The sequence below is a fragment of the Papaver somniferum genome, chromosome 1, assembly GCF_003573695.1.
Source record: "Papaver somniferum cultivar HN1 chromosome 1, ASM357369v1, whole genome shotgun sequence".
NCBI lineage: Eukaryota > Viridiplantae > Streptophyta > Magnoliopsida > Ranunculales > Papaveraceae > Papaver > Papaver somniferum.
Genome location: NC_039358.1, coordinates 218,079,376 through 218,107,316, shown reverse-complemented (window position 1 = coordinate 218,107,316; position 27,941 = coordinate 218,079,376). Strand labels below are relative to the sequence as shown.

General features: G+C 36.4%; 1 protein-coding gene and 1 non-coding gene across 2 annotated transcripts; one reads left to right on the top strand and one right to left on the bottom strand.

Moving 5' to 3' along the window:
* Window positions 1-5: 5 nt before the first annotated feature.
* Window positions 6-12,200, bottom strand: LOC113360372 (F-box protein PP2-B10-like). The gene is made up of 2 exons (XM_026603888.1): window positions 11,857-12,200; window positions 6-180 (listed from the first exon to the last, which is right to left on the bottom strand). Exons 1-2 carry the CDS (start codon window positions 12,198-12,200, stop codon window positions 6-8), a joined length of 519 nt encoding a protein of 172 aa, XP_026459673.1.
* On the top strand, window positions 9,651-9,722 carry TRNAD-GUC. Its single transcript has one exon. It is a non-coding gene; the product is annotated as a tRNA-Asp (tRNA).
* Window positions 12,201-27,941: the final 15,741 nt, after the last annotated feature.

Sequence of the window (27,941 nt, the reverse complement as noted above, 5' to 3'; positions counted from 1 at the left end):
GAACACTATTCCTCCTCATCACACTCTTCCTCCCCATCAGACTCTTCCTCCTCATCACACTCTTCCTCCTCATCAGACCCTTCCTCTTCATCTTCATCTGACTCCGCTTCGGAATCGGTCTTTTGAGCCAAAATTTCATCTTTAACCCCAAGAATCTCATCTTCGCGTTTTAGAGCAAGACTGGTTTGAACCCACCAAGCGTTGGTATGTCAAGTTTGGTTTTCATATTTTAGTGAATCAAAACTCATGTTAAGATTCGCTTGATTATGTACTAGAGTCAACTTCGTAAAGGTTAGCTTGAAAGTATTAGGATATGAGACATTACAAGTATTGCGAAGTCTTGAAGATGTGAAGAAGCAAGGAGCTACAACGACAATAATCATCCTTTCACTTGAGGTTAGTAATATTTGACTTGAACTATTTCATTCCCTAAGGTATTTTTCAAGTCGTGCATATTGAAAACATAACTGTGAAGCATATTTGAACTCTAGATAGAGATAGTATTAAGGAATACAATACGAGGTTTATTGCTTAACCATTAAACTTTGTAGATAAGACATCGCCATAATCATTTGAATGCTATTGTGATTATGTATGAGTATGAGGTGAGGATTTCATCCTAGGGAACAATGTTTACATGTGTTCTAAGGAAGTAATTTCATAAACTTGTTTGTGAACCGAAAAGGAAATTGCCAGGTGTTATTGGTTTTGTTATTCATTGCATATATTATGAACAACCAATATGTGTGATTGAGTATAGTCGCTCTCAACTTATTTGTGTTCTTGGTAGAACTATTCACAAAGACCTGACTTGTGTATTGGTATGACTTTTATTAGTGAAACCGATCTTAAGTAATCACCTGAGATGGTATGACCGGGTTTTGTGTTTTGTCTGACCAAATATGGAAAAGAAAAACCGATCCTAGTAAGAGGTGCAGTACATCACAAAGGGGAAACGATCATTGTATGGGGTGCAACAAGGTTTATAGCAAAAAGGGGAACCAATCCTATGGACATGTGCAACACGTTTTTAGGCAAAGGGGAACCGATCCTATGGACATGTGAAACACATATAAGTTAGATACCATATATATGTGGGGAACAGATCCTAGTACCTAGTCAACCGAATTTAGGAAAGCTAGTGTGACTATGCACAATACTCACATGGAGGAAGAACCGAAACTTGTTTTGGTAGAACCGTTAAACCCATGATTGTGATTGAATGTTGGTTTGATTAATCACATAGTTCTTGAAAGTCAGATGAACCAATTCTAAACTTGTTTGGAAGTGTGGGAAATCGGTTTCAAGGTTTTAAGTGTGAAAGAGAACTTACAAAGTAATGATGTCGACATATTTTGAACATGTGTTGTGAATGTTTATTTCTTTAATTGTTCAAAAATATTCTTTAACGGCTAAGGGAAGAGAATCCCAGGATCGAAACATAAGTAAGTTAAGAATCTTTTAATTAAGGTTATTAATTTCATTTTGTAGGGAAATTCCAGAATTAGTAATGTGCATTTACCAATTATATTTTCCGAGAGATTTCGATCATTATTATTGGACAGAGCATTTCCAGGAATTATGAAAACCGAATTTGTGCTTTAATAAATATCTTAAGAATATTTTCGGTTTTGGAAATTCCTTGGTGTCCAAACTTCCTTGTCTATAAATACTTGAAGTTTGCCTTTCTAGCAAACTAATCCTTTGTAACAACTAACTTCCTCTTTTGTTATTGTTACTGGTGTATCCGCCTATTCAGAGAGGAGAGTAACATAATTAGGCGAAATCTCTTATGACGGCTCAGTTTAAAGTCTTCTTTGGGATTGAGAATCTCTAGCGTGTACTATTGGTGGGAAACTAGATAATTGCGGTTTATCTTTTGTTTTCGATTGATTTGATTGATTAACGGTGGTTGAAATCTGATTGCACCTAGTTTGTTTATTCTTGAGAATCTTCCCTTGTGATATAAGATTTACTCAAACTAGTTCAGAGTTTAAACATGGATCTTTAGACTGTTGTTATTTCTAAAGACGATCTTGTGATAATCCATTGTTAACATACTCCGTTCTATGCGTGGTTGATCACAAGATATTCAAGTGATTGTGTGCAGGTTTTTATTGAAGATTTAAGAAGATTTGAATACAAGGAAGATATTGAAGATCTGACTTGGGTTTTATAATCTTTGGTGTGCACAATACTTGATTTGGTAAAAGAGGATCCAATTAATAATCGGTTTATCCTTGTGGTAGATTGGATTGATTAATTGAGTAGATCGGCATCAACACAATTTTTTGGATTAAGAGTGTTGTTGGCTTAATCTTAAACGATTACTTCGGTAATTGAACATAAGATAGATCTAAGGACCTAATGAAGGAGTTTATGTTAAGATAAATGGAAGAGTCTTTGTCCGACTCATATCACTTGGTTGAATAGAGTTGATACCAAACAAATTTGTTGTTCCTTTACTGTTTGGAATACGAACCAAAGGAATTGTTCCAAGTGTGTGACTTATTTATAAGTTGGAGGCGTGGGAATACAGACGGAACTAGGTGAACTATAGGTTTAGTTTCTTGGTATCAACTATACGAACTTGGTGTAATTTTGTGTAGCGGCTTAATTGGTAGGACTAGAAGGTTAGCCTACAATTGTAATAAACCGCAAGTGCACAGTGTCAACAATGTAAACAGGGCAAATACGGGTCGAACCCACAGAGACTAGGTCGGTGTAACGTTTAATTTCAGAGATTTGCTTTACTAATTTAGAGCAAACAAGGGGTTGTCTAAACGACTAGATGTTTGTTATGAAGATCAAACTAGCAAAGTGAAATAGAACTATGGATGCTGAAATACAAATAGGAATACAAAGAGAAAGGATTTAAACACACAAGTAAAGTGCACTAGGACAATTGAATCCACCACTTAACTTCTACTAGAAAATCCAGTTATCGACAAGGTTCATTTTCCCTTATGCAGAACAGCGATACAGATACAAGTCTCTCGCTTATTCAATAAGGAATCAGTTCACAATATATATGGTTTAACATCAACTAGAAGTATCAATATCTAGAATTAGTTGTCTTTCGACAGCACAATTAATCACAGATTAAAATAGATCATGTAAGCATGGGTTGAAGCTACAAGATATAATTACTCTAACAACTTAGGATGCCTGACATACTAAGTGAAAGTTATAAATGGCAGCTCTAGGTTGAAACCGTTCTTAGTCAATGAAACACAGCAGGAACAATGTCGAAAACATGAATAATCTAGCAGTAAATCAAGGGCTTCATCTCTGCCCTAGCTAAGAAAGTTAGAACATAACTATTGTGAAACCAGAAAGCATATGAAGTTGTGAAATTGATAAACTCATTGACCCAATCACTTCTTTATTCAACTGATTTCTACTAAGTCACTCACAAACACAAGCAAGGGATGGAAACAAGGATAATAGGTTGCAGATTCCATCCAATCTGATATTTGACATCAAAAACCTTTCCTGGACGAGAACATTGGGTCTGTATATGGTAATCTTGCAAGCTGGGTTCCATAATAGGTTGCAGAATCATCCAATCAGATATTTGACATCAAAAACCTCACCTGGACGAGAACATTGGGTCTATCTATGGTAATCTTGCAAGATGAGTTCCATAATAGGTTTCAGAATCATCCAATCTGATATTTGACAGCAAAAACCTCACCTGGACGAGAACATTGGGTCTGAATGTGGTAATCTTGCAATCTGAGTTCCATAATAGGTTGCATAATCATCCAATATGATATTTGACCTCAAAAACCTCACCTGGACGAGAACATTGGGTCTGTATATGGTAATCTTGCAACCTGAGTGTGCCTCGTTTTGCTTCTGATTATGTGTTTGGCCACAAATTTGACCAATTTGACCACATATTTGACCAACTTGACTACATATTTGACCAACTTGACCATAAATTTCACCAACTTTACCTCGATCCGGACTCCTTGGACTTAGATATTTTGAGAGAAAAAACAAATCTCTCCTCAATTATTGTACTCTTCTCTCTTGTCCGAAAGTTTTGGCTCTCAAATTTCGTTTCCCTCTCACTTTCCCAATCTAATAACTCTTTTTGATATCCATTCCCTCACAAATTTGAAACCTTATCTGATTTCCCTTTCAAAATTCATTTCCCTCCTTTGACTCAATAATTGCAACTCTCCTTATGTTTTATTAAAAGAGTGAGACGAAGAACTCAGACCTTTTTCCCATCTTTCACTGTATCTTATTCAATCTCAAGGTGTTTTCTTTGTGCCTTTTAGCTACGAATAGATTTATAAAAATTGTTTATTTTTGTCCTTTAGGGTTTCAATTTGTTTAATAGATCTGTATGAAGATGACTGGTATGTTTTAGATTTGTATTTTTCCCTTTAAAGTTAGGCTTTTCCTGGATGTAATCTCAATAGATTTTAACAAGATATTTTCGATTTTTTTTTTGTTGTTGTTAACTGCTTAACATCTATACTGTCTACTGCTTAGCATCCATGTATAATGTCATTCAATAGATTTCTGCTTTACATTTAAGGTTTACTGATTTTTAGTGGTTTACATTATCTTTCAATAATTTGTTCATATGTTGATGTTTACTGTTGTACATTCTGTTTTCTCCTGGATGTTGTAATCTTTCTATAGATTATAACCCAAATAAGGTTTATTCAACTTTAATCTCATTCATCAGATTGCTGCTTTAGATTTATGTTTGTTTGGTTGTAATTTATTTCCCTCTTGTTCTGTATGTGGTTTGTTGTTACGTTCCTATATGAACAGTATTGGTCCTACAAATCTGTTTAAGCGTTTGAATAAATTCATTATTAGACAAAATCAGCTTTGTCAATATGAATTTATTCCATCCCTTAGAGAGCCTTGCAGGATTAGTGTACACCTACATTGATATGAGTTGTATCCTTCGTCTAGGATTCTATCCATTCCCATGAGCGCGATGCTGCTGCTGGTTTCATTTTTAATCGCAGGTTTGTTTTTTCACCTATTATGATCTATTCAATAATGAAGTTTCTATAAATGATTTGATTCCAAGTTGTTGAAAATGAATTGCAGGATTGCCATAAAACCACAAAAGCACTGGAAATTCATTTTTATGCCTAAAGATGCAACACCCAGCACAGAGTTTTCAGAGACAAAACATATATATTACTTGTCTAGTTTTTTGAAGATTTTGTGCATGTGGGTTGTATCTTTTGGCACAAATCATGATCCCCTCATAGAGATGGATGCAACAAACTAGACAAGTAACCTCATTAATTCCAGTTGGAGAGTGAACATGAGGCTGCTACAGGTTTCCTTAAGGTTTATTTTTTTACCTATTATGATCTCTTCAAGTATGTTTTTAACATAATTCCTGACAAAAGATGCAACTTACCACCATACAGTTTCCGGAGTGGAGATGTATTAGTTGTTAGGTTTGCTGTAAATGAAGGAGATCAATGCAGCAAACCTGCCAACTGACTCATCTCCACTCTAATTTTATTAGTGGGTAAACTCGTATAGTAATTAGTTTCTCTTGGTTGTAGGATAGGTATACAAAAACGAAAGAACAAGATATTCATTTTTATGCCAAAATAAACAACTCACCACAAAGAGTTTCCGTAGAGAAATCATAATACTTTATATCTTAATTTTCCGTAAACTCTGTGTAGGTGTGTTGTTTATTTTGGCACAAATCAAGCTTTCCTTATTGAGATCGATGCCGCAAACCTGACAAGTAACCTCTTTAATTCCAGTTGGTGAGTAAACTCTTAACACATTAGAGTTTCTTGCATTACTTATTATTATGATGGTCTCTTTCCCTTGATGAAAATTGGATGATTCTTACAACCCTTACCTTTGTTTTGTCGGGATTGATTGATGCGACCTGAAGCTGTGTAAGTGTCGCAAAAATTCATAGGTAACAAGTGCATATCTTGTATTGTATTTTTGCCACCACTTACGTAGCCTTGCAGGACTAGTGTACACCAAGATAAGAGATGTGGTAGTTTTGAGGTACCTAGAGATGTGCTCGCATAGCCGTTATATGAGACACTGTTGATGCGAAGCTGCATGCTTCCTTTTCTATCTTAGGTTTGTTTTCTTACCTATTATGACTCCTGCCAAAAGGTGCAACTTACCACCATAGATTTTTCAGAGTGGATACGTATTAGTCGTTAGGTTTGCTGTAAATGAAGGAGATCGATGCAGCTAACCTAACAACTAATACGTTTACCTTTATAATTCTATTGGTGACTAAACTATTATGATAATTAGTTTCACTTGTAATTATTTTATCCTGGCTGAAATACTCACTTATTACCATTCTCCTTTTGTTTTATGAGAACTCATTGGCCGGAAGACTTGAAGTTGGAGATGTGTTAGTGTCGCAGTACCATCTGAAGTGAAGAACAAGATAAGAGTCCGTTGTATGTTCCTGCAAGGCTATTCAAGAGATGGAATAAATGAATTTGCTTCAAATGATTTTATTCCGAGCTCTTGAACAAGTCTTGTAGGATAGGTATACAACAACGATAAAACAAGATATTCATTTTTATGCCATAACAAACAAATCACCGCAAGGAGTTTTCGTAGAGAAAACATATTAGTGTATATCTTAATTTTCCGTAAACCCGATGTAGGTGAGTTGTTTATGTTGGCACAAATCAAGCTCAGCTTATTGAGATCGATGCCGCAAACCTGACAAGTAACCTATTTAATTCCAGTTGGTGAGTAAACTCTTAACACATTAGAGTTTCTTGCATTACTTATCATTATTATGGTCTCTTTCACTTGATGAAAATTTGGTTGTAGGTTAGGTATATAACAACAAAAGATCAAGATGTTCATTTCTATGACAGAAGAAACAACTTACTACATCGAGTATTTTTAGAGACATATTACTTGTTAATTTTCCGAATACTCGAGAATATGCGTTGGTTCTCTTGGCACAAATAATGCTTACCTGATGGAGATTGATGATGCAGCAAGCCTGAGAAGCAACCTACTTAATTCCAGTTGGTGAGTAAACTCTTAACACATTAAAGTTATGTGCATTACTTAACATTATTATGGTCTCCTCTAAATGAAAAATTTGGTTGATTTATACTACCATTCTCTTTTATTTTCGAGGATTCGTTGATGCAAATACCTGAAGTTGGAAAAAAGATGAACAAGTGAGACCGTGTTGGCCTTGCAAAGCTGTACAAGCGAGGGATTAACTTGTAACCAAGATTAAGATTCTTGAATTAAGTTTATCTCTGCCCTTGTATTGCGTTGCAGGACATTGATAGAGAAATATAATTAGAACTGTTGATGTGCAAGCATACATGGACACGTGGACAAGTTCGAAGATATGAGACAGTGTTGGTACTGCGAAGCTGTGGAAGTAGGAAAACTGAGAACTAACACATTCTCGTCTCTAATTCTTATGGTGAGTAAACTCTTACTACCACTCTCTCAGACTATTTCATATGAACCGTGTATGTGAATTGACAGTTACAATTCTGTCAAATAAATATAAACTTTTGATACTTCGATTGTCAATGTTCAAATTATTATGATTGAATGGTATTCAACAATGAATATGTACCAAATCCAGAATAACAATGCACATGTAACTGAATGATTCTTTGTCTCTCCTGCGAACATTGTTCCTAATTTGATTGTCACTAATTTTATAGTTTGCAGAAGTATCACATCCAGAATGATCATGTAAAACGAAATGCCCAAATTACTGAATGAATCTTTCTCTCATATGAGATCTATTTCTAATTTTGGTCTCTGTTTCATTTATTGTTTTGTCAGGATACTGGAATTGATGGCATGAGCTGGTTAAGGCTACTATGATGTCAATGGACGACTTCTTTTGGCAAATGAACAACTTTTTTCAGCCAAGGTATATATAATGTAGAACGACACTTGATTATATTTAGAAACTGCTGAAAAACACAACCCCTTGTCATTTGATTATAACCATATAGGGAACCATGTATTTTTTTAGGCTTAAGTAGTTCTTCCAATGTAAAGATGATACTCATATATACTTTACGTATGTGAATGATTGAGGAGTATGTATTCCAGAATAGTTGAATGAATGAATTCCTTATGCTGCTAGAATGAGAATGTATGTATTGTGGAATGAGTTTGAATTCCAGAACAAATGAATGAATGAATTCCTTGTGCTGCTAAAATGAGAGTGTATGTACTGTGGAATGAGATTGAATTATGGGTTTCAGATTCAGTATTGCAGGTTCAGAAATGAATTGCAATGCAGCTTCAAAAATGGATTGCATTGCACTGCATTGCAGGGTCCAATTATGGGAGCTTATTTATAACAGTAAAAAACGTTTTTTTTTTTAAAACTATTTTTTTACCAACATCGAATCAACGTTATAAAATCTGTTAGTAATTAGCACATCTGGAAAATTCATTAATGTTATAATGAATTTTCAACGTCTAAAGCCGTTAGTCTATATGTTACAAGCGATAGACACGTGGCAGACGACAAATGTTACAGTCAGCTGATACGAATCGAATTGTTACAACAAGATGTTATATCCAAAATGTTACAATCAATCATCAACGTTTGAAGTCGTTACTTTAACGTTAGAAACGATTGACACGTGTCGTCCGACAACCGTTACACTGAGCTATCACGGTTGTGAATCGTTACAATAACTGTTAGATCGAATCTGTTACAATCAACTAAACAACGATTATAATCGTTGCTGTAGCTGTTACAAAAAAGGACAGGTGGCAATAAGTCAAACGTTACACACAAATTCGTCGTTACAATATCTGTTACACCAAACTGTTACAGGCTAACCGTTACGATCTGCACAATAACGACTATCCGTTACAACAAAATGACATCAAATAAATCTTGTGCTGACTAGATAACCGTTGGTGTATTTATTCCAACGAATGAAACCGTTATTCAATAAAAAATTATTGTAACGAAATGAACCGTTGATAAAATATTGTAACAGTAATAATAACGGCACATTTCCAACGTTTTTTTGACGTTACAATATATAGATACTAACGTTTTTTCGATGTTACAAATTCCCTGATTTCGTGCAGTGGTGGTTAAGTATTTTGGGCTTCGAGAGTGAGGTCTTAGGATTAAGTCTCTTCCATTCCTACTTGGGTGTATAATGCCCAAGGCCCCGACTAATGTGAAACACATAAAGTTACATGTATATACACCAATCTTCATCGCTGGACGAATCTTCAAATTGCAGGTCAAAATGTTGAGCAAGTTACTCATATTTCAATGAAGAAGAAATTCTATCAAATGGTTGGCAATTGGGATATCCGTTCTCCGAAATAATCAGTTCTATCATGCATCTCTTAGATAGTTCTTTTGATTTTCCTTCACTTTTTCTTGTTGGATTATTCAACCTTGTACTCGATGTTGTTCTTGGTATTAGCTAATTCTTAATGCACTTTGATCTCCATGTAACATTCATTTTATGTTATTAATGGGAAAAATTAAAAGAAACAAAACTAGCAATCAAATTTTGATAAGAATATCAAAAAAATTCCTTCTGGTAACTATACTCCAAGATCATCAACTTATGAACAATAAATGAGATTATGTTGCTCTGGCGAACTCTCAGTGACCAAGAAACAAAGTCGTTGTAGTATAGTGGTAAGTATTCCCGCCTGTCACGCGGGTGACCCGGGTTCGATCCCCGGCAACGGCGTTATTTTTATGTTTTTTTAACTGCTTTGAATTCAGCAGGCCTGATTCTCTTTTTTGAACGCGATTAGGCCGGAGGTCCGGGTGCGGCAACATACATTCACCTCTTGTTTAACTACGAAAAGAAAATACAAACCCAGAACCCTTATTCCATCTATTTCTCTAGCTAGGTATCGGCGTATCGCATCACAACACAAGAAAGAGGCGAAAAGACGAAGAAAGGATCATGCCAGCTGATCTCCCAGGTGATATCATTGTCGATATACTTTTGATGTTACCTGCAAAATCAATATGTAGGTTTAGGTGCGTTGCCAAACATTGGAACAACTTATTCAATGACCATGATTTTAGTGAACATCGTCTTAAACAGAGCATTGAAGCCGAAAAGTTAATTTGTTTTTCTATAAAAGATAATGATGTCAAAGAATTTTGCATGCATATAACAAAGTCTTCATCATTGTATACATTATTTGGAAATAACCGCTGTGAATATGTTAAGATGGACTCTCCATTCAAATATAATGTCCCATATATTGAGATTGTTGCTTCTTGTAATGGTTTGATTTTCATGAAAAGGTATAGATATAATTCTCATGGTTTTCGAAGGGAAACTGATTGGCTTTGGAACCCATCCACCAAAGAGCTGAAAAGATTATTAACGCTAGAGTTAAATTTGGGCTGGCGTGCTATGAGCAAATACATGCATGCACTTCGTACAGGATTGGTTATAGCTGCGACACCGATGAGTGCACAATTGTGGTAGCTAGCTGTTATGGTAATACGGGTCTTGATGTTAAGGTTAGTGAAATTCAGGTTTATTCAGCAGAATCAGATTGACGGAGAACCTTACCCAGCATCTTTCCTTATGATACTACAAGTATGTGCAGTAACGCTGAAGTAATATTCGTCTGCGGAGCTTTTCACTGGTTAGCCAAACGACTTGGATCCAAGAAGACATGTATTGTTTCTTTAGATATCCATGGCGAGAAGTTCAACGAAGTAGCAGTCACCTCGCAAGTCGATGAATTATTGAATGATACAAATTATAAGAGAATGGGTGTTTTAGGAGGGGTGCCTTTGCATAGTAGTACTACAAGAGTTTGTTAACTCTAATATTGAAGTATGGGTGATGAAGAATCACAAAGTGAAAGAATCCTGGACTAAATTGTTCGTTGCCCAGCCAAGGCTCCCAAGAGTTGAAAGGTGGACTTCCAAATCACCATGTGAAATTATTATGGGAATTTAAGAATGGTGAGGTTTTGTTTGTGACCTGGGGATCAGATGGAAGCAATTGTTGTTTCGTTTTATATGACTTGGTGAGTCAAAAATGTAAGGTTACTGAGATCTAGCACATTGCAAGAGACAGATGGAATATAGAAGCTTATGTTGAGAGAAGTCACATTAAACGGAGGTAAGAGACCAGCTAAGGATCAAGAAAATCAGTACGTTTGGCAAAGAAAGCATGCCTGATTAAAGAGAAAAGAGCCTACATTTTAAACCTTATACATTTTCTTTTTCCGTAGTGAATTATTTTGAAAATGCTTCAGTTACTTTATAGTGTCCTGATATTTTCTAGTATGGGGTTAAAGTCTTTTGTTACTGACGCCATATTAACCAAGAATTCTTAGTTGCAAGTAATTATGTACGCTAACCATGAGAAGATCCATGACCCAAAGAATCCCAACTGTCTGGACTAATGCTGCAGCAACTGAACAAGTGGCATATACATGAGGCAGAACATTGCATTGGAGGCGAAATCTCTCCCTATCGAGACCTTCTGCATTGCGTTCTGTCTATTTGGAATGTTTAGGTAGCTCCAGTGCAGCCTAATAATACTTACGACGCATGGACATGATTCTTTTGTATCTTGCAACAAATATTCGCAGCCCAAAAAAATTACCAACAAAATTTACGCACTAGACATAATTCAAAGATCACAAGTCACTGAATTATCAAGCAAGAAATTTCAAGACATTTTACCATAACGATTCCATCAGTACGTTTATAATATCCTTTCAACAAAAGTATAAATATAGAAATTGTATAGTCGTATGAACAATAAGGCCACGCTTGGTTATAGAAATTGTATGCACCTCTCCACCCTCGTCGTTTTCGTTATAGAAATGACCTATCTCAACCTCGCAAAATGTTGACCCCGGCCACCATTGGGACTCAAGTAGATGCATCTCTCCTCGCTACACACACTACTGTTACCACCAGCTCGTCCAACGACTTCTACTTTGGCCTTGATAGGTTGGAATTCAAATCCATAAACAACAGGTTCATTGAACTTTAGCACAAGGTAAGCTGCATTTAAGGTTTTTGGTGATAGCAATCGAGTTTCGAGCTTCCCACGGATTTCAAGCCAGCATACCCATTGAAGTTCGGGCACCTTAGCAAACCTCGAGCCAAGGTAACGTTCCCAATACCAGTGCTGAGGATTGTCTCCCCAAGCAATTCCAAGCTCCTTGGCTCCAAGCATGATACATTTCTTTCCACTAGATTTTTCCAACTGAAAGCTCTTAAGACCACCATCAATGAGAAGTTGGTAATCACAAAGTCGATAATATAACTGTTTCTTAGATGAGGCAACCGAAAGAAAAGGATAAAATGCTCGAGAAATGATCTCTTGATAATCGGGGGTAGAAATTTCTCCCAGAGAGCATCTGAATCAGCAGCAGATTTAAAAAGAGTCACGCGGGTGACCCGGGTTCTCATGGGTTGAAGTTCTGAAAGACTAGATAAGTAAGTGAAACAGTTGCAAAAAACAAAATCGTTGTAGTATAGCGGTAAGTATTCCCGCCTGTCGCCCCGGTGACCCGGGTTCGATATAAATTTCCAGTGGCTTTTTAGGAGTACGGCCTCAATTACTAGGTGATCAATTCATAACAGGTGATGTAGTACATCTTTTACGTATCAACTATGACAGTCGACCCCTGAAGCATGTATCAACTGTGACAGTTGACTCCTGAAGCGTGTATCAACTGTGACAGTTGATCCCTCGTACTTGCATCAACTATAACAGTTGATCCAATCCGTCAGTTTCAGTTTACTTGCCTTGCAAGTATTTTCTTTCCTAGTTTGTTTAGCTTTCCTTTTCTTTTCTGTTTAGTCGGTTCATGAGAACCTATTTAAAGGCTATGCCTTCTTGTTTTGAGACCCATCTTATTATCAATATTATTATTAAGTTTGATTATCAATCTTTTTATCTTAGAATCTAGATCCTAGAATCAGATTTTAAATAAGTTCTTGACAGAACTTCATCTATCTTCAAAACCTAAGCAACTAGTTTGTTATATCCTTTTTTGTGCTACACTAGTTGGTATCAGATACAGAGTTTTTAGATTTCTATCTAAAGACAAATCCTTCACAGCTTCCGCACACAATCAAAACCCTAATTTGCTTTTCAATGGCAGATATAACTCTTACCCTAGCTGAAATCGTAGAACTTTTGAAAAATCTTCAAACCTCTGTTACCTCTCTGGAAAACAAGTTTGATACCAATAAAACTGACGTCAAAAACAAACTTGAAACTATTGAAACGAGATTAGTTTCCCAAGGAGAATTTATAGATAAATTATTGAAACACACTGGATTAGAAGAGAAAGGCATGCCTAGTTTAACTGATGATAAAGAAGAAGGAGAGAAGAAGACAGGAGAAAAGGAAGATGGTGAAACAAAAACTGATTATTTTGTTTAGAATACTTCTATTCCTGGAAATGTTTCTCATATCCTTCAACACAAAGAGTCGGTGGAAGGGTTTCTTAACACTCCCAAAAAACAAGTTAATGTGACTATCAACCTTGATGAAGATGACAAATTTGAAGAACAAGAATTACAAAAGTGGAATGATGAAAAGAGATTAAACTTTACTTTGAATTCTTATGGAAATCTACCAGAATACAAATTAAAGTCTGATATACATAGTTTTCATGGTGGTTTACAATCTGAAGGAATATTGGATTGGTTTTATGAAGTCGAATCCCTTTTCAAATTCATTGACGTCCCTGAATCTTCTAGAGTAAAACTGGTAGTCTATAAACTGAAAGGTGGAGCTGCAGTCTGGTGGGAAACACTATGTGAAGATCGAGATAAGTATCACAAACCCCCTATACTTACTTGGACTCGCATGAGACATTTATTAAGAGACAAGTTTTTACCAAAAGATTATAAGCAGCAACTGTTTATCAAGCTTCAAAACTGTCGCCAAGGAGCTAGATTGGTTGAAGAATATGTAGCTGAGTTCTATGGTTTGGTTGCTCGTAACCAATTGAAAGAAACTGAAGAACAATTAGTTGCACGTTTTATAAATGGTTTGAACAATTTAATTTAACAAGGGATGACACAATCAACGTTTACAATGGTTGAAGCGATACATCAAGCTCTTAAAGTTGAAAGGTGTGTACTCAGTACTTCTCGCCAAGAAAATCCAAAACAAGCTCGTTATCAACATTTTTACAAAGCTGCCAGACTATATAACTATTCTTATAGTTACCAGGGTGAAAAGGGATCAACAGTCGTTGTTGATCCATATTCACAGGGATCAACTGCCCTTGTTGATCCACATGACAGAAGTGCAAACCAACCATATCAGCATCAACAACCAACCTCTGCTCCTTCAGAAGCTGCTCCAATGATGCATATACCATCTGCTAAACCACCTCAGGATAATACTCAACGAGATGTTGCTCGTAATACTATAGGTAACCAATATCAACAACAATTTCCACCATTATCTAAACCCTCTAATCCTTATTCAAAGTTTCGCGGAGATAGATGTAACAAGTGCAACCAAACTGGCCATACTTCTAGTGATTGTCGCAAGTTTCATGCTTACATTAATGAAACTCAAGAAGAAAATATGGAAGAAGAAGCTCTAGGAGACGATGAATTATTTTATCTTCAAAAACATGAGACTTATGATGCATATTTTCTTGGAATGATTCGACCACTTTTAATCACAGAACCATTTCTTACACAACGACATCATATTTTTCAAATCTCATTGTCTCATTGAGGATAAACTTTGCAACATGATTATTGATAGTGGAAGTACAAAAAACTATGTTTCTGCCAAACTAGTTGAGATACTTGGTTTACCTGTTACTATTCATCCTAAACCGTATTCAGTTGGTTGGATAAACAGTTCATCCACTCAACAGATCATGCATCAATGTTTGGTGAAGTTTTCTCCCCTGGTTATTCAGATTATGCTTTGTGTGATGTTATTAACATGACTGCAACAAGTTTATTATTGGGAAGACCATGGCAGTATGATATTCATGTTTTTCATAACTGTTATGAAAATACTTATACTTTTGTTTATGAAGGATTCACCAAAGTTTTGTGGCCTTTACAATCTTCTTCTTCAATCAAGGAACCAGCAGACAAGAAGATGACTGCACTAGTAGCTACAATTGTTCATTCTTTGAACACTCATTCTTTGAGCTCACATGAAGTTACTAAACCTATGGTGGAGATTCCAGACAAGGTAAAACCTTTATTGTCTTCTTTTAGTGACTTATTTCCTGCTGAGTTACCAAATACTTTGCCTCCACTGAGAGATTTACAACATCAGGTAGACTTTATACCTGGAACTTTTATTCCTAATCAACCTTATTATAGGTTAAGTCCTAAAGAGCATGAGATATTACAAGGTCAGATTGATGATTTGTTACAAAAAGTTTTGATAAGACTTAGCAAAAGTCCTTGTGCTAGTCCAGCCTTTTTAGTAGACAAGAAGGATGGTGGACATCGTATGTGTATAGACTGTAGAGCTTTAAACAGAGTTACTATACCATATAGATTTCCCATACCAAGAATTGATGATATGATTGATATGCTTTCTGGTGCTAAAGTATTTACAAAGCTTTATTTACGTAGTGGATATCATCAAATACGTATTCGAGAAGGTGATGAATGGAAAACAACTTTCAAGACAAATGAAGGTTTGTATGAGTGGTTAGTCATGCCTTTTGGTTTATCTAATGCACCGAGCACAGTTATGCGTCTAATGAACCAAGTTCTGCAACCTTTTCTTGAAAAATTCGTCATTGTCTATTTTGATGATGTATTGATTTTTAGCAACAGTGAAGAAGAGCATCTTATGCATTTATCTCAGGTTTTTACATCTTTACCAACAGAGTTACTTTTTTGGGCTATGTTTTGTCAGATACTGGTATTTCTGTGGATGATTCTAAAATCAAATCAATTTTTGATTGGCATGTTCCAACTTCTATACGTGAAGTACGTAGTTTTCATGGTTTAGCTTCATTCTACAGAAGATTTGTGAGGAATTTTAGTACCATTGCAGCTGGTTTAACAGATTGTTTGAAGCATGATGCTTTTGAATGGACTGAAGAAGCAGATAAGAGTTTTAATTTACTCAAAGAGAGATTATGTAGTGCCCCTGTTCTTGCCATGCCAAATTTTGATAAGCCTTTTGAGATTCATTGTGATGCTTCTGTTGTTGGCATTGGTGTTGTGTTATCTCAAGAAGGACATCCAGTTGCATATTATAGTGAAAAGAATTCAGATACAAGGAAGAATTGGTCAACTTATGAGTTGGAATTAATTTTTCTTGTTCAAGCTCTTAAGAATTGGCATCCTTATTTTATTCACAGTGAGGTTATTGTTAACACTGATAATCAAGCTCTCAAGTTTTTAAAAACTTCAGCAAAGGTCAATAAGATGCATGATAGATGGTTATCAACTATTAATTAATATACATTCTCCATTAAACATCAAAGTGGAAAACTTAATCAAGTTGTTGATGCTTTGAGTAGAAGAGCTCATCTTCTAGTTACTTTTAAACATGAAAGTTTAGCTTTTGATTTCCTGAAAGATTTGTATGATGAAGATAAAGATTTTAAGAATCTATGGGAAAAGTGTCGTTCTTCAACAGGTAGTGTTGATGATTATCTCATTCAAGATGGTTTTCTTTTTAAAGGAAATCGTATATGTGTACCACAGGTCCACAGTGTTCTTTACGTATTCATTTGATCCAAAAATTACATGGAAGTGGCTTAGGAGGACATTTTGGACGTGATAAAACCATTGCTTTGGTTGAGGAACGTTATTTTTGGCCTTCCATTAAACAATACATTCAGAAGTACGTACAAAAATGCATGGTTTGTCAGCAGTCTAAAGGGAATATTCAAAACACGGGATTGTATACTCCACTTCCAATTCCTAATGCACCTTGGGTTGATGTTAGTATGGACTTTGTGCTTGGTTTACCACGTACTGCCAGGAGGAATGATTCTATTATGGTGGTTGTTGATGGATACTCAAAAATGGCTCACTTCATAGCATGAAAGAAAACTACAGATGCCTCCAATGTTGCTTATTTATTTTTCAAAGAAGTAGTGCGTCTGCATGGAATTCCCAAGACAATTACTTCTGATCGAGACACTAAGTTTTTGAGCTACTTTTGGAAGTCTTTATGAATGCGTTTGGGAACTAAACTTCAGTATAGTACAACTGCTCATCCTCAAACAGATGGACAAACTGAAGTAGTCAGGATTTAATTGTGATGTAGGGAGATGATTGAAGATTGAAGAAACTTGTGGGTTTGGGTTTTGATTCCCGAGGGGAATGTTTTGAGCAAATCCCCATGATGGCAGCGGGAAACTAGGATTAGATGGGTAACGTGGTGTAACTGCAGAAGGTGATGTAGGACCAGCACCATGTGGCATCCATGCAAAGGGATTTGGTGAAATTTTTGCAGAAAGTTCTGACAGAGTTGGTAGAGATATTACAGAATATTGGGATGGGCACACTGCATGCATGTTGCCAGGTCGGTGACTTCCAAACAGCTCCTAAATGAATCGAACCCGAGTTGGGCCAGAACCTGAACCTGAAGTTGTGATTAACTCCTTCTTTGGAAGAGGGCGAATCGGTGGTAGAGTTGATGGAGGAAGACGAGAATTCGAAGTGGAAGTGCGAGTGTGGGGTGTTTGATGAGAAGATGATGCACCTTCATTTACTCGAAGGTTTCCAAAAGGTGGTTGAGGCTCATGAAGTGATGGTGCTTTTTTCTTTCTGATGTATTGATGGCTAAACGGGTGGGTTGGAAGATTTTGAGTTGCTTTCATTTTGGTATTCCAACCATATTTAGGTGGTGGCGGAAGTGGTGGTGGAGCAGCAGAGGAGTTGGGTCTTGGGGTCTAAGAGGACATCAGTTAGCTACATGACCTGCAAAACCACAAAAGAAGCACATGGCGGGGAGATATTTATAAGTAAGTTGCAACCAAATCTTCCCACCAATGTTTAACATATATCCCGACGTAAGCGGCTTAGTAATGTCCACCGTAATCTTGACTCTAGGAATAGGCTTTTCAAGTTGATAATCATATATAGCACCAGCCGTCAGCAAGAGCTCCTCGTAAGTGGAACAAATCATACGAATCAAATCTCCAAAGACTCTTTGCAACACGAATTCTCAATGGTTTGTTTTCTCTGAAGTTCCACCCAAATGTAAGTGGAGCAAATCATATGGGGAGTAGATTCTATTTCAAAATGGATAATGGATTTCTTTTTTTCTTTTTTTCTACTCGGCATAGGTGGGTTTGCTCTGCTGAGCAAACCAAGCCAGCTAGACCAGCCTCACTACTGGTCCAACCACCATCCCCACAAGGCGGAAAAATAGGGAATCCAACTTTTCCTAGAGGGAAATTGATCCTCATATCTTCCACCATCTCCACAAGGCGGAAAAAGTAGGAAATCCAACTTCTCCTAGCGGGAAATTGATCCTCCTATCTTCCGCCCAAACTATGAGCGAAAGGGGACGATTTAGCCATTGTATTAGATAGAATCCTGGTTGATGATTCCATTGGGGGACATCACCCATGATATTAATGTCCACCAAATTGGTTAGGGGGTATCATAGTGTCATGTTAAAGGTCTAGATTACCCTTTCATCTTTAAAGAGACTAAATTACTCTCGCCTCATCCCTTAAAAGACTAAATTACCCTACAGTGAATTTAAACCTAATCAAATGAAAAAACTAAAACTAAAAATCATTATAGAACGGTGTTGAAGAGATTGAGAAACTGCATAGCCGGTCATGATTTAAATGTAAAAGTTGGGAATTATTTAGGACTAGTCATTCAAAAAGGTGTTGGAGCCTAGCTTGTTGCTGGGGTTCCTACCAATTCTCTGTAATTTCTTTTCTGTTCAATAAAAATATTTCTTTTTTTATTTTATTTTATTTTATTTAAAAAGCAGTATTTTTCATCTTTTCTTTTCCCTTTCAGTCTTAACCATTCTTCTCCATTAAATTTCTTTTTCAAACCCTTAAACTACCGGATAGATTAACCAGCACAACTTATGTAAAGTAGAATTTATTTATTTTTTTTGTTCGAGTTAGGTTAGATACATTCAAATTTCAGTTAAATTAGGGTTGTAGTTGGGGTTACGGTTGGTTATTCTTCAATTACCAACCGTAAATTCGATTTCTAAAGGTGTTACGGTTAGTGATTGAATCACAACCAAACGTAAATTCTAAAAAACTATTTAGAATTTTCCAGTTGCGGTTCATTTTATAACCGTAAAAATATTTACGGTTGATATCGATTTTAACAACAAGAACTGTAAAAATTCCTGAGTGAATTCTTTTTTTTAAAAAAGTTTTTTGAGTTCGATTTCGGTTGGCTTTGATTTAAGAATTATCAACCGTAAATAATTACAGTTGAACACTAACCATCGAAAAACGAACCGTATTTTATTTACGGTTCGTCTCGTAAGGTAACAACCCAACCTAACTAAGGTGTTACGATTGGAACAAAGAAAACGAGACCATCAACCGTAACTAAATTACAGTTCATATCATGAAGATTAATAGCAACCGTAAATGGTTTTTCGATCGGGTTTTATCCAAATTTAACCAGTTACGGTTGGTAGTTCATCAATTACGAATCGTAAGTGAGTGAAAAATTCCAAGCGTAAATCTCTCTGAAAATCTAGAAGTTTTGATCTTGTTATGTACTTTAGATAATTTTGAGCAATACAAAGTTAATTGGAGCTAAGTTAGAGGCATACATGGTCATATAAAGATTCACCCATCTCAAATTTGTCACTGGAATCTTTTATTTTGGCTGAGTGAATCAAAACCTAGGTTTCAATGAAACTAAATTAATCCGATTTAGTTTTTCATAAATATAGAATAAAAACTAATTAATCTATCATTAGCTAATTTCAATTAGATTATCAACACTAACTAAATGAGGACAGTTTAGCCATTATGAAAAATATCTAGATATGGGATTTTTGAAATTACTATTTAATGACCTTTTTTATCCTATTATAGGAGTCCCTCCAATGGAATCATCAATCCCTGTAATAGGATTCATTAGACAGTGCAACACACCTGAAGAGCCGAGTTAGTTGGAAATAATTTATTTCACAAAACCTTCAATTTCACCTTGAGTACTACTCGAAAGTCTCCATTATACGGTTTGGAAGTGTTGTTTAAGTGTGGCAACATTATATTTTTCGCTATTTAATTTTTTTTTTTAAAAAGAAAAAACACGCTTTGAATAGAAATTTTTCTTTTGAGAGTCGTCTGAACCCATAAATTTCTCTTGATACTGGATAGTGAACATTTTAAAATCAAAAGTTTAAAATATTCGATCATTTGTTACTTCCCGTGGTAACTTGGCAAATTGGAATATTTATTTTACAAGACATCTTATTGGCGGAGTTAGAAAACTTATTTTAGGGGAGATAAAAATAATCTGGCTAAATTGGGCCTATACCATTTAATTGGGGCCTATCAAATTTTCCTTTCCACACCACCAAATTACTATAATAGACACCCAAAGTTCTAAAAAATACTAATTTATCCCCATATTAATTACTAAAACTCTCTCATATAAATTCTAATCTTTCTATTTTCAGTAAATCCAAAAAAAAAAAAAAACCTAAACCTAAAAAAAAAAATCTATTTCCATCATAATCTTTCCAAATTCTCAAAACCCTAATTTTCATCTTCTTCTCCAACGAATCTATGATCCACACAAGAAAAAGGTAAATCTACATCAACCCAATCTATGATTCTTTATATCTTGTTGATTTACATGTTTAAATCTTCGTTTTTGAAAAATCAAAATTCTGATTGCACCCAGAATCGGTTTTTATGAACTATCGAATAAACCGATTCTGGATTTTGTTTTCGTCCATGAAGAGCATGCACAGTAATCGGTTTACATGATGATTAACATAGCCCGATTCTGTGGTAGAAATGAAATATTTAAAATACATCACCAGAATCGGCTGATATATGTAATATGTATAATCCGATTATTGTAGTCTCTTCATCTTCCTTTCCAAATCGGGTTTTATACATATACCACATAACTCGATTCTTTGAGTGTTTTCAGAATCGGATTACTTATGTTTATATATATATACCGATTTCTTACTTGTTTTTTGATTTTTTTTGTGTAGAATGGACTTCATACACCTAGCATTTTACAATCGAGAGGTAACCTTGGAGGATGTTCTAAGGAAACCACAAAGAGTGCCAGAGAAAAGCCTATATAAGTTTGCTTTCGGAGATGAGACCCGTCTTGAACAAGCCCTCACATTGATTGATATGCTTGCACTGGAAGAGCTTGTTGAGGTCATTGGGTTCGCTAGGATGAGGAGAAACATTATATCAGCTGAAAGGAATCGCCACCAAGAATTGGAAGGTTAGTTTGAAGAAATGGCTGAACATATAGCCATGGATGATGCAGAAGCTGCTGCTCTTGATGATGCTGGTGCTGGTGGTGTTGTTGCTGCTCCTGATGCTGGTACAAATGCTCCTGGTGCTCCTTAAGTTTTTAAGTTTAACTTTTAAATACTAAAACTTTAAGTTTACAATACTTTTTGTTTTAAGTCTTTTGGGATGGTTGATGTTTGTATTTTGCATGATATTTGTGTGGTTGATGTTTTTATTTTGGATGATCTTGTGTTGAACTTAATGCACTTAATGTTTAAATTGATTCTACCCTGACATGCCAACAATCGGTTTACTCGATATGTCAACATAAACCGATTGTGCAAGCCATTCTTCTTGGATGTTTTTAGGCCAAGCTAGAATCGGTTTATATATGAATATATATAAAACGATTCCTTATGTTTTTTAAATCGGTTTACGTTGTTCGCAAGAAAGTCTGATTTCTTGTGCATACAAACACAATCGGGGTTTAAAGTCCTTCTAAAAGACCGATTAATTCAAATCATTTCACGTTCTTCAAAAAAATAGCCGTTTGGGACTTTCTCTATAGACCTCACCCTTGGACCTCATTTTCCCCAAAATTGATCATTTTATTCCCTCTCACTCCATATACTCCACAACTACTCATTTCATACATCCACATACAAGAAATGGCTTCATTTGATTCTAATGAAGATTTGGCAATCACCAAAGCATGGTATGCGGAAAATCGACTTAGACGTCAATCCTCCGAAAGGGTGGATTTCACAACCTTTTGGGCTAGAGTACACAACAAATTTAGCCAAGAGTTTGGGAATCCTAACGGAAGAAGTGTTCAACAAGTGAACGCTAGGCACCAGGTCATCGAAAATGTGATACTTGCTTTTTTAGATCTCCAACCTCAAATTCTTAAGACTCGCCCCTTCACCTTGTCCTTTGCACAATTTGTGAGTATTTTTGTGGTTTGTTTTACGTAACCCATGTTGTTTTATCTTCCAATGAAACACCACTAACAAATGTAAGTTTGTTTTTGTGTTTTTGTAGCACGAAGTCGTGAAAGCGCGCTACTTGGAGGAAAAGAGGGAAGCATTCGCTTTCGATACAAATATCACTTCTTGGCAGAAAGAATCCCGGAGGATAACCCGGACTACTTGGATGATGTATCGTCTTCTTCGGAGGAGGAAAATTGATGGCTTTAGAAGTTTTTGTATAGGTTTTGTGGGTAGACCTCTATGTAAACCCTCACGAGACTATAGCTCGTCCACTAGGGTCGCCTAGGGGTTTAAAGGCTTGATGCATGTTCTAAATGCATCCTACAATAATAATGCAATGAATGAAAATTGGTAATGAAAGGAAACAATCGGTTTATATGTGTCATAAGTAAAAGCCGATTTCCAAAATCGGTTTATAAACATGTCAAAGTTAACCGATTATGGATGTCCTTTGTTAATTCGTAAACATCAATCCAGAATCGTTTTACAATTGAATGAACGTAAACCGATTCTGGGTACTGTTTATGAAAAAAAATTAAAATATTTAATATTTTGATGAACTCTATAACATTAGTTAATTTCACATCCGAAACAAAATTAACCCCTAATACGATTAATTAGTGCTAATTAATCAGGGGTAAAATAGATAGTTAAGTAATTATTTTGATAAGGGGTGGTGTGTAGGTGATTTCTAATGACCTTTTTTGTCATCTAGCTATAGGCCCCAATTAAGTGGTATAGGCCCCAATTTAGCCAGGAAAAATAATTCCTTAGAAATACGGGGACTAAAGTAAGCTAATGAACAGATAAGTGGTGGAATAAATAACAAATACAAGGTAAAAGGAAGGGTGGATTTATGGTTTATGCAGATTTTGGGGGGCCATAGCCAGGGAATTAGCCAACCCCTGGCTCCACCGCTGCCCTGATCTTACAGACTCTGAGGTAGAACAATTGGTATCATTGTTAGATATTATTGGTACTAAACCACCATAACCGTGTAGCTTAAAAGACAAAATAAAATGGCATTTATCGTGCAATGGCACTTTTTCGGCAAGTTTTTTATGCTCAGCATTACATCAAGGTGATATTTATCCACAATTTCCTTATAAAGCAATATGGAACAACAAAGTACTCAATAACGTCAATTTTTTTTTATGGTTAGCTGCTCACAATAGATTTGATACATTTGTAGAGTGAAACAACATTAAGGTCATGAAACCAAAGATGGAGAGAGAAGTAGCGCAAAATGCGCTGCATCTGGAAAGAAAGATTTTTTTTGTTTCCATGGAAACTTTAGGAAATACTAGTGGAATTAAACTGGAGGAGAGGAAGAGAAGAGGTTTTTGTTCATGGATTCACTTTTTGATGGAATCAACATTCTGGTTGGTAGATTGTATTAAGGAGGCGATGGAATTACGAGGAGAAAAGAGAAGATGGCCCAGAAGGGAAGGAGAAACTGCTTATCTTTGTGAGGTTAAAGAGAATGATGCTGGGAGATATCTAAGAATATCAAGAGTATGAAGGGGAGATGCAGATAGATCTTATGCTATTTGTGTGCCTTGTGGATAAGGAAGTTATTGTTGATCAGTTCTTTGGAAAGAGATACACAGGGTTCTATAGATTAACAATGTGGTTATAAGGATGCCTCAATCACCACTTGCACCTGCTGATTTTCAACATGCTCTACCAAATAAAACAGTCCCAAGCACTAGATGTAGAGGGGTGATCAGAGTTCATGGAGTGGTCAGATGGCAAAGAGTTGTAAGAGAGGTTCTCAAACAGATGGAGTGGGATTCCTTTTTAGACATGAAAATTATTGATGAGCATTCTTCTTATATTGATATTTTCAGGGATTACTGGTTAGATCTTTGGAGACCAAAAAAGTTAATGGTTGATGATTCAGTGATTACACTGTCTCAACACCAGGCAATTAGGAAAGAGTCACAGACAAAGAATGTTAAGGTGCAGTCGGAGCAGCATATAATTCCAATCATTTCGATGAATTGTTATCAGAAATGGTTAAAAATTAGAGGTATTCCTCATCGTTTTTGGAGTTACAAGCTTTTCAGATCCATAGGAGAATCTTTGGGAGGATTAATGGAGATAGCAGACAGCTCGCTGAAAAAGGAAAGTTTAATTTTTTTCAGAATTTCGGTCAGAGGAGACTTTTCTATAATCCTGCGATTCTGGTGGTGGAAGATGGAGACCAAAAGTGGGATGTTTCCACTGAATGGGATTATAAATTTGATCCTAAAAAAAAGGCGTCGATGTAGGAGTTTAACAGGCTGATTAATGAGTTTGAGATTACGCAAAATATCTTAAATACGAATTTAACGGCTCCTACAATTTCTGAAGCTAAATCAGTCCGTGTTGAGAATTCGGTGGCTACTGAGTTGAGTAGTAAAACGTGTGTGGATGAGTCGAGACATGTTCTTCAATATAAGACAATTCTGGTGGAACCAACAGTGTTAGGACAGAACTCAAGCTCGGCAAAAGGTGATCATGAGGATGGTCATTATTCTTCTCTAGGGTTGAATACTCAGAAGGAGGGGATTTTGTACAACCTTTGGAGATTGATATCTCTAATGCGATGAGTACTGGAGGAGTTGGAGATCCAGTTTTGCAGGTTAGATGCATCCAACACTCTGTCAACAAATTTCACAGTCTTGAGGATGGTGGAAGTGATGATGTTGTGCCTACATCTTCAAGATTGGAAGTTATAGATAGTGTGATGGTTGCTGAGGCAAATGGTTCACAAATTATGCTTGGAGGGGATGAGGTAGTGCCCAAGCATTCTGTTACTAATTTGAACTTGGATTTTTTTGATGGTGATTTGCCTGATAATAGTAGAGGTGTAGTAGAAGTTCCTCCTATTGGGGCAGATTGCTCTTTTGGCTTGAATGCAAACAGAAGGTTTAGTTCCTCAGGGTGCCCTGACGACCTTCAAATTGTTTTGCACGATATCCCGGTAAATTTGGATGTTGTTCATAGTCTACAAAGCAATGCGACTCATAATTTATTCAATGTAATTGAGGACAAGATTTTCATCAATCTGGATGAGTTACAGAGTGCTAATATATATTCGAATGAAGTTATTTTTTCGACTTCTAAGATGGTAGTGGAGCTGTGTTGTAGACTTGGTGGTATTCTGGAGAAAGATGAACAACATGCCAAAGAAGTTATTGATGAAATTTTGTTCAAATATAGGGACAGGTACAAAGAAATTGCTGATGGCAGGAAAATACAAGATAGTTGTGACTCGCGGGGATCTGGTAGCTCATTGGAGGCTGAGAATGAACAGGAGGAAGTCAGTTCAAGGGAATTGTTGATTTTTAATGGGGTCTAAATTCATAGATTGGAACATAAGGGGACTTAATGCCTATGATAAGCAAATAGCGGTGAGGGATATGATTGCGACGCATAAATGTTTGGCTTTTACTCTTCAGGAAACTAAAATACCTAGTTTTTCAAGTTATTTTATAAGGCAGTTGTGGTTTGATTCGGAGTTTGGTTGGGAGTATTTACCGTCACAAGGAGTTGCTGGCAACAGTGGAGGGCTATTAACGATATGGGATGCTTCTATACTGGAAATTCTATATAAAAGAATGGGTTTCAACTCAATTTCTTGTCTATTTCAGTTTATGAGCAATGATTTTAAATTCGTTCTCACCAATGCGTATTGTCCATGTAATTATAATTTGAGGGAAGAATTCTGGCGTGATGTTGCTGAGATTAGAGATTGTTCTGCAGAGGAGTGGTGTTTTGTGGGAGATTCAAATGCAGTCAGAAGTGATAATGAGAGAAATAAAATTGGTGGGGATGCAAGAATTATGGAGTTCCTTAATAGTTTTATTCTGGAGAAGGAGTTAGTTGATTTACCCCTAAATGGAGGTGTGTATACTTGGAGTAATAAACATTCTGATCCATTGCTTTGTAGACTAGACATATTTCTAGTGTGCACTGCATTCGATGCTAAATTTTCCCAGGCTACACAGACGGCTCTTGTAAGAACTATTTCAGATCACAATGCATTAATGCTTGAGTTGAATTATAGTATTAGAGTTAACTCTTCTGTTAAGATTGAAAACCATTGGCTTCAGCATCCGGATTTCGTTAAGTTGGTAGAACAGTGGTGGCAGGCAATGCAAATTGGTGGAGTTGACATCTTTAATCAAGAGGTTATCAAGGGTGAGATTCAACAGTATTATACCTGATGAGTGCCAAATATTGTATATATTTATCCCTTTTTGTTGGCATTTAACTCATCTTTTGCGCAGTAATTCTACATTTTATCCCATATTCTGTATTTTCATTGTTTTCAAGAATAAATATTTTTCTTACTTAATTTTGCATTTTTAGGTAATAAATAAAGTTTGGATGAATTGCGGAGCGAAAAGAGAAGAAAAGTAGTGAAAAGACGGGAGGAATTACACAAGGAAGCCGCGAAGAATGTCGTGCACAAGACCAAAAGGCTAGAAGTGGGCTTGAAGAGGAAGAATTGTTCTTAAAGAAGACATGGGCCTGGCATACCCAAGGCCCAAAACCCTCACCCAAACCCATTTTCTATATCCAAGCCCGTCTCGGATTTCAGCCGTCAGATCGAAGCATTTCAGCATCCTACGGTCGCTCCTATTCCTGTGCATCAAATCCCGATGATTCCGCTAAACACTACAACACCTAACCTAATCTCGCACCGTAGACTTCGTTGTATTTTACATCCTACGGTCGCTACAAGCTGCTTCTTTCTTAGCCGTCCGATCCACCTACCATCTCCATATCCAGCGGCTTCAGCTCGTGGTACACACATCTTGATACACCCGCCTAACATACTAATACTCGAACCCTATGACCTAGCCAAACAGCTCCCTACCCTAACCCATATCGACCTCCACCTTCTTCTTCCTCTCCCCCTCTCTGCAACAGAACCACCATACCCTGCCGTACCACCACCTATTCCACTTCCACAACCACCACTACCTACACCAACTACCACCAACTCCACCATCTCCATCATTACCCGACACGACCCATCCCCCTAATTCGAAGCGCTTTAACCTCTCTCACCAACTGACCTAGGTGAGGTTTGATAAAACACCTCAAATTAGGGAGCAATTGTAGCGATTGGGAGCAGGAGAAGAACCGAGAGAGGCAGAGAATACATGGGGCGACATCAATTCAAAGTTTTGGTGAGTAAATTTCGGAGATTGAAAACCCTAATTTCAATTCTAGGGTTTCGGAAAAATTGGGTATTTGGTGATATAAATAGGGGGTGATGTAGAGGGGTAGAGGGATGATGATCTCTGGACTAGCCAGAAAAACATTTTGTTCTGTTTGTTTGCAATTTCAATTTCAGTTATTGCATGACAGTTGATAGTGAATGTTATATGATGTTTTGATTTTTATCTTCAATGTTGAGAATGTTGTTTCAATTAGCATATGTGATGAATGTTGATGTTGTTAACATGTTTTTCATGAACTAAGTTACTGCAGCTAAGGCTCAGATGAAGCCTTAGTGCATTGTTGGATGAT

Bases quoted from the DNA above. Each gene is read 5' to 3' on its own strand.
- LOC113360372 (XM_026603888.1), bottom strand. From the start codon at position 12,200: ATGCTTGGAGCCAAGGAGCTTGGAATTGCTTGGGGAGACAATCCTCAG. The intron at 181-11,856 runs GTTGAGATAGGT...GGTTCAAACCAG, and splicing joins CGGGGTCAACATTTTGCGAG to TCTTGCTCTAAAACGCGAAG.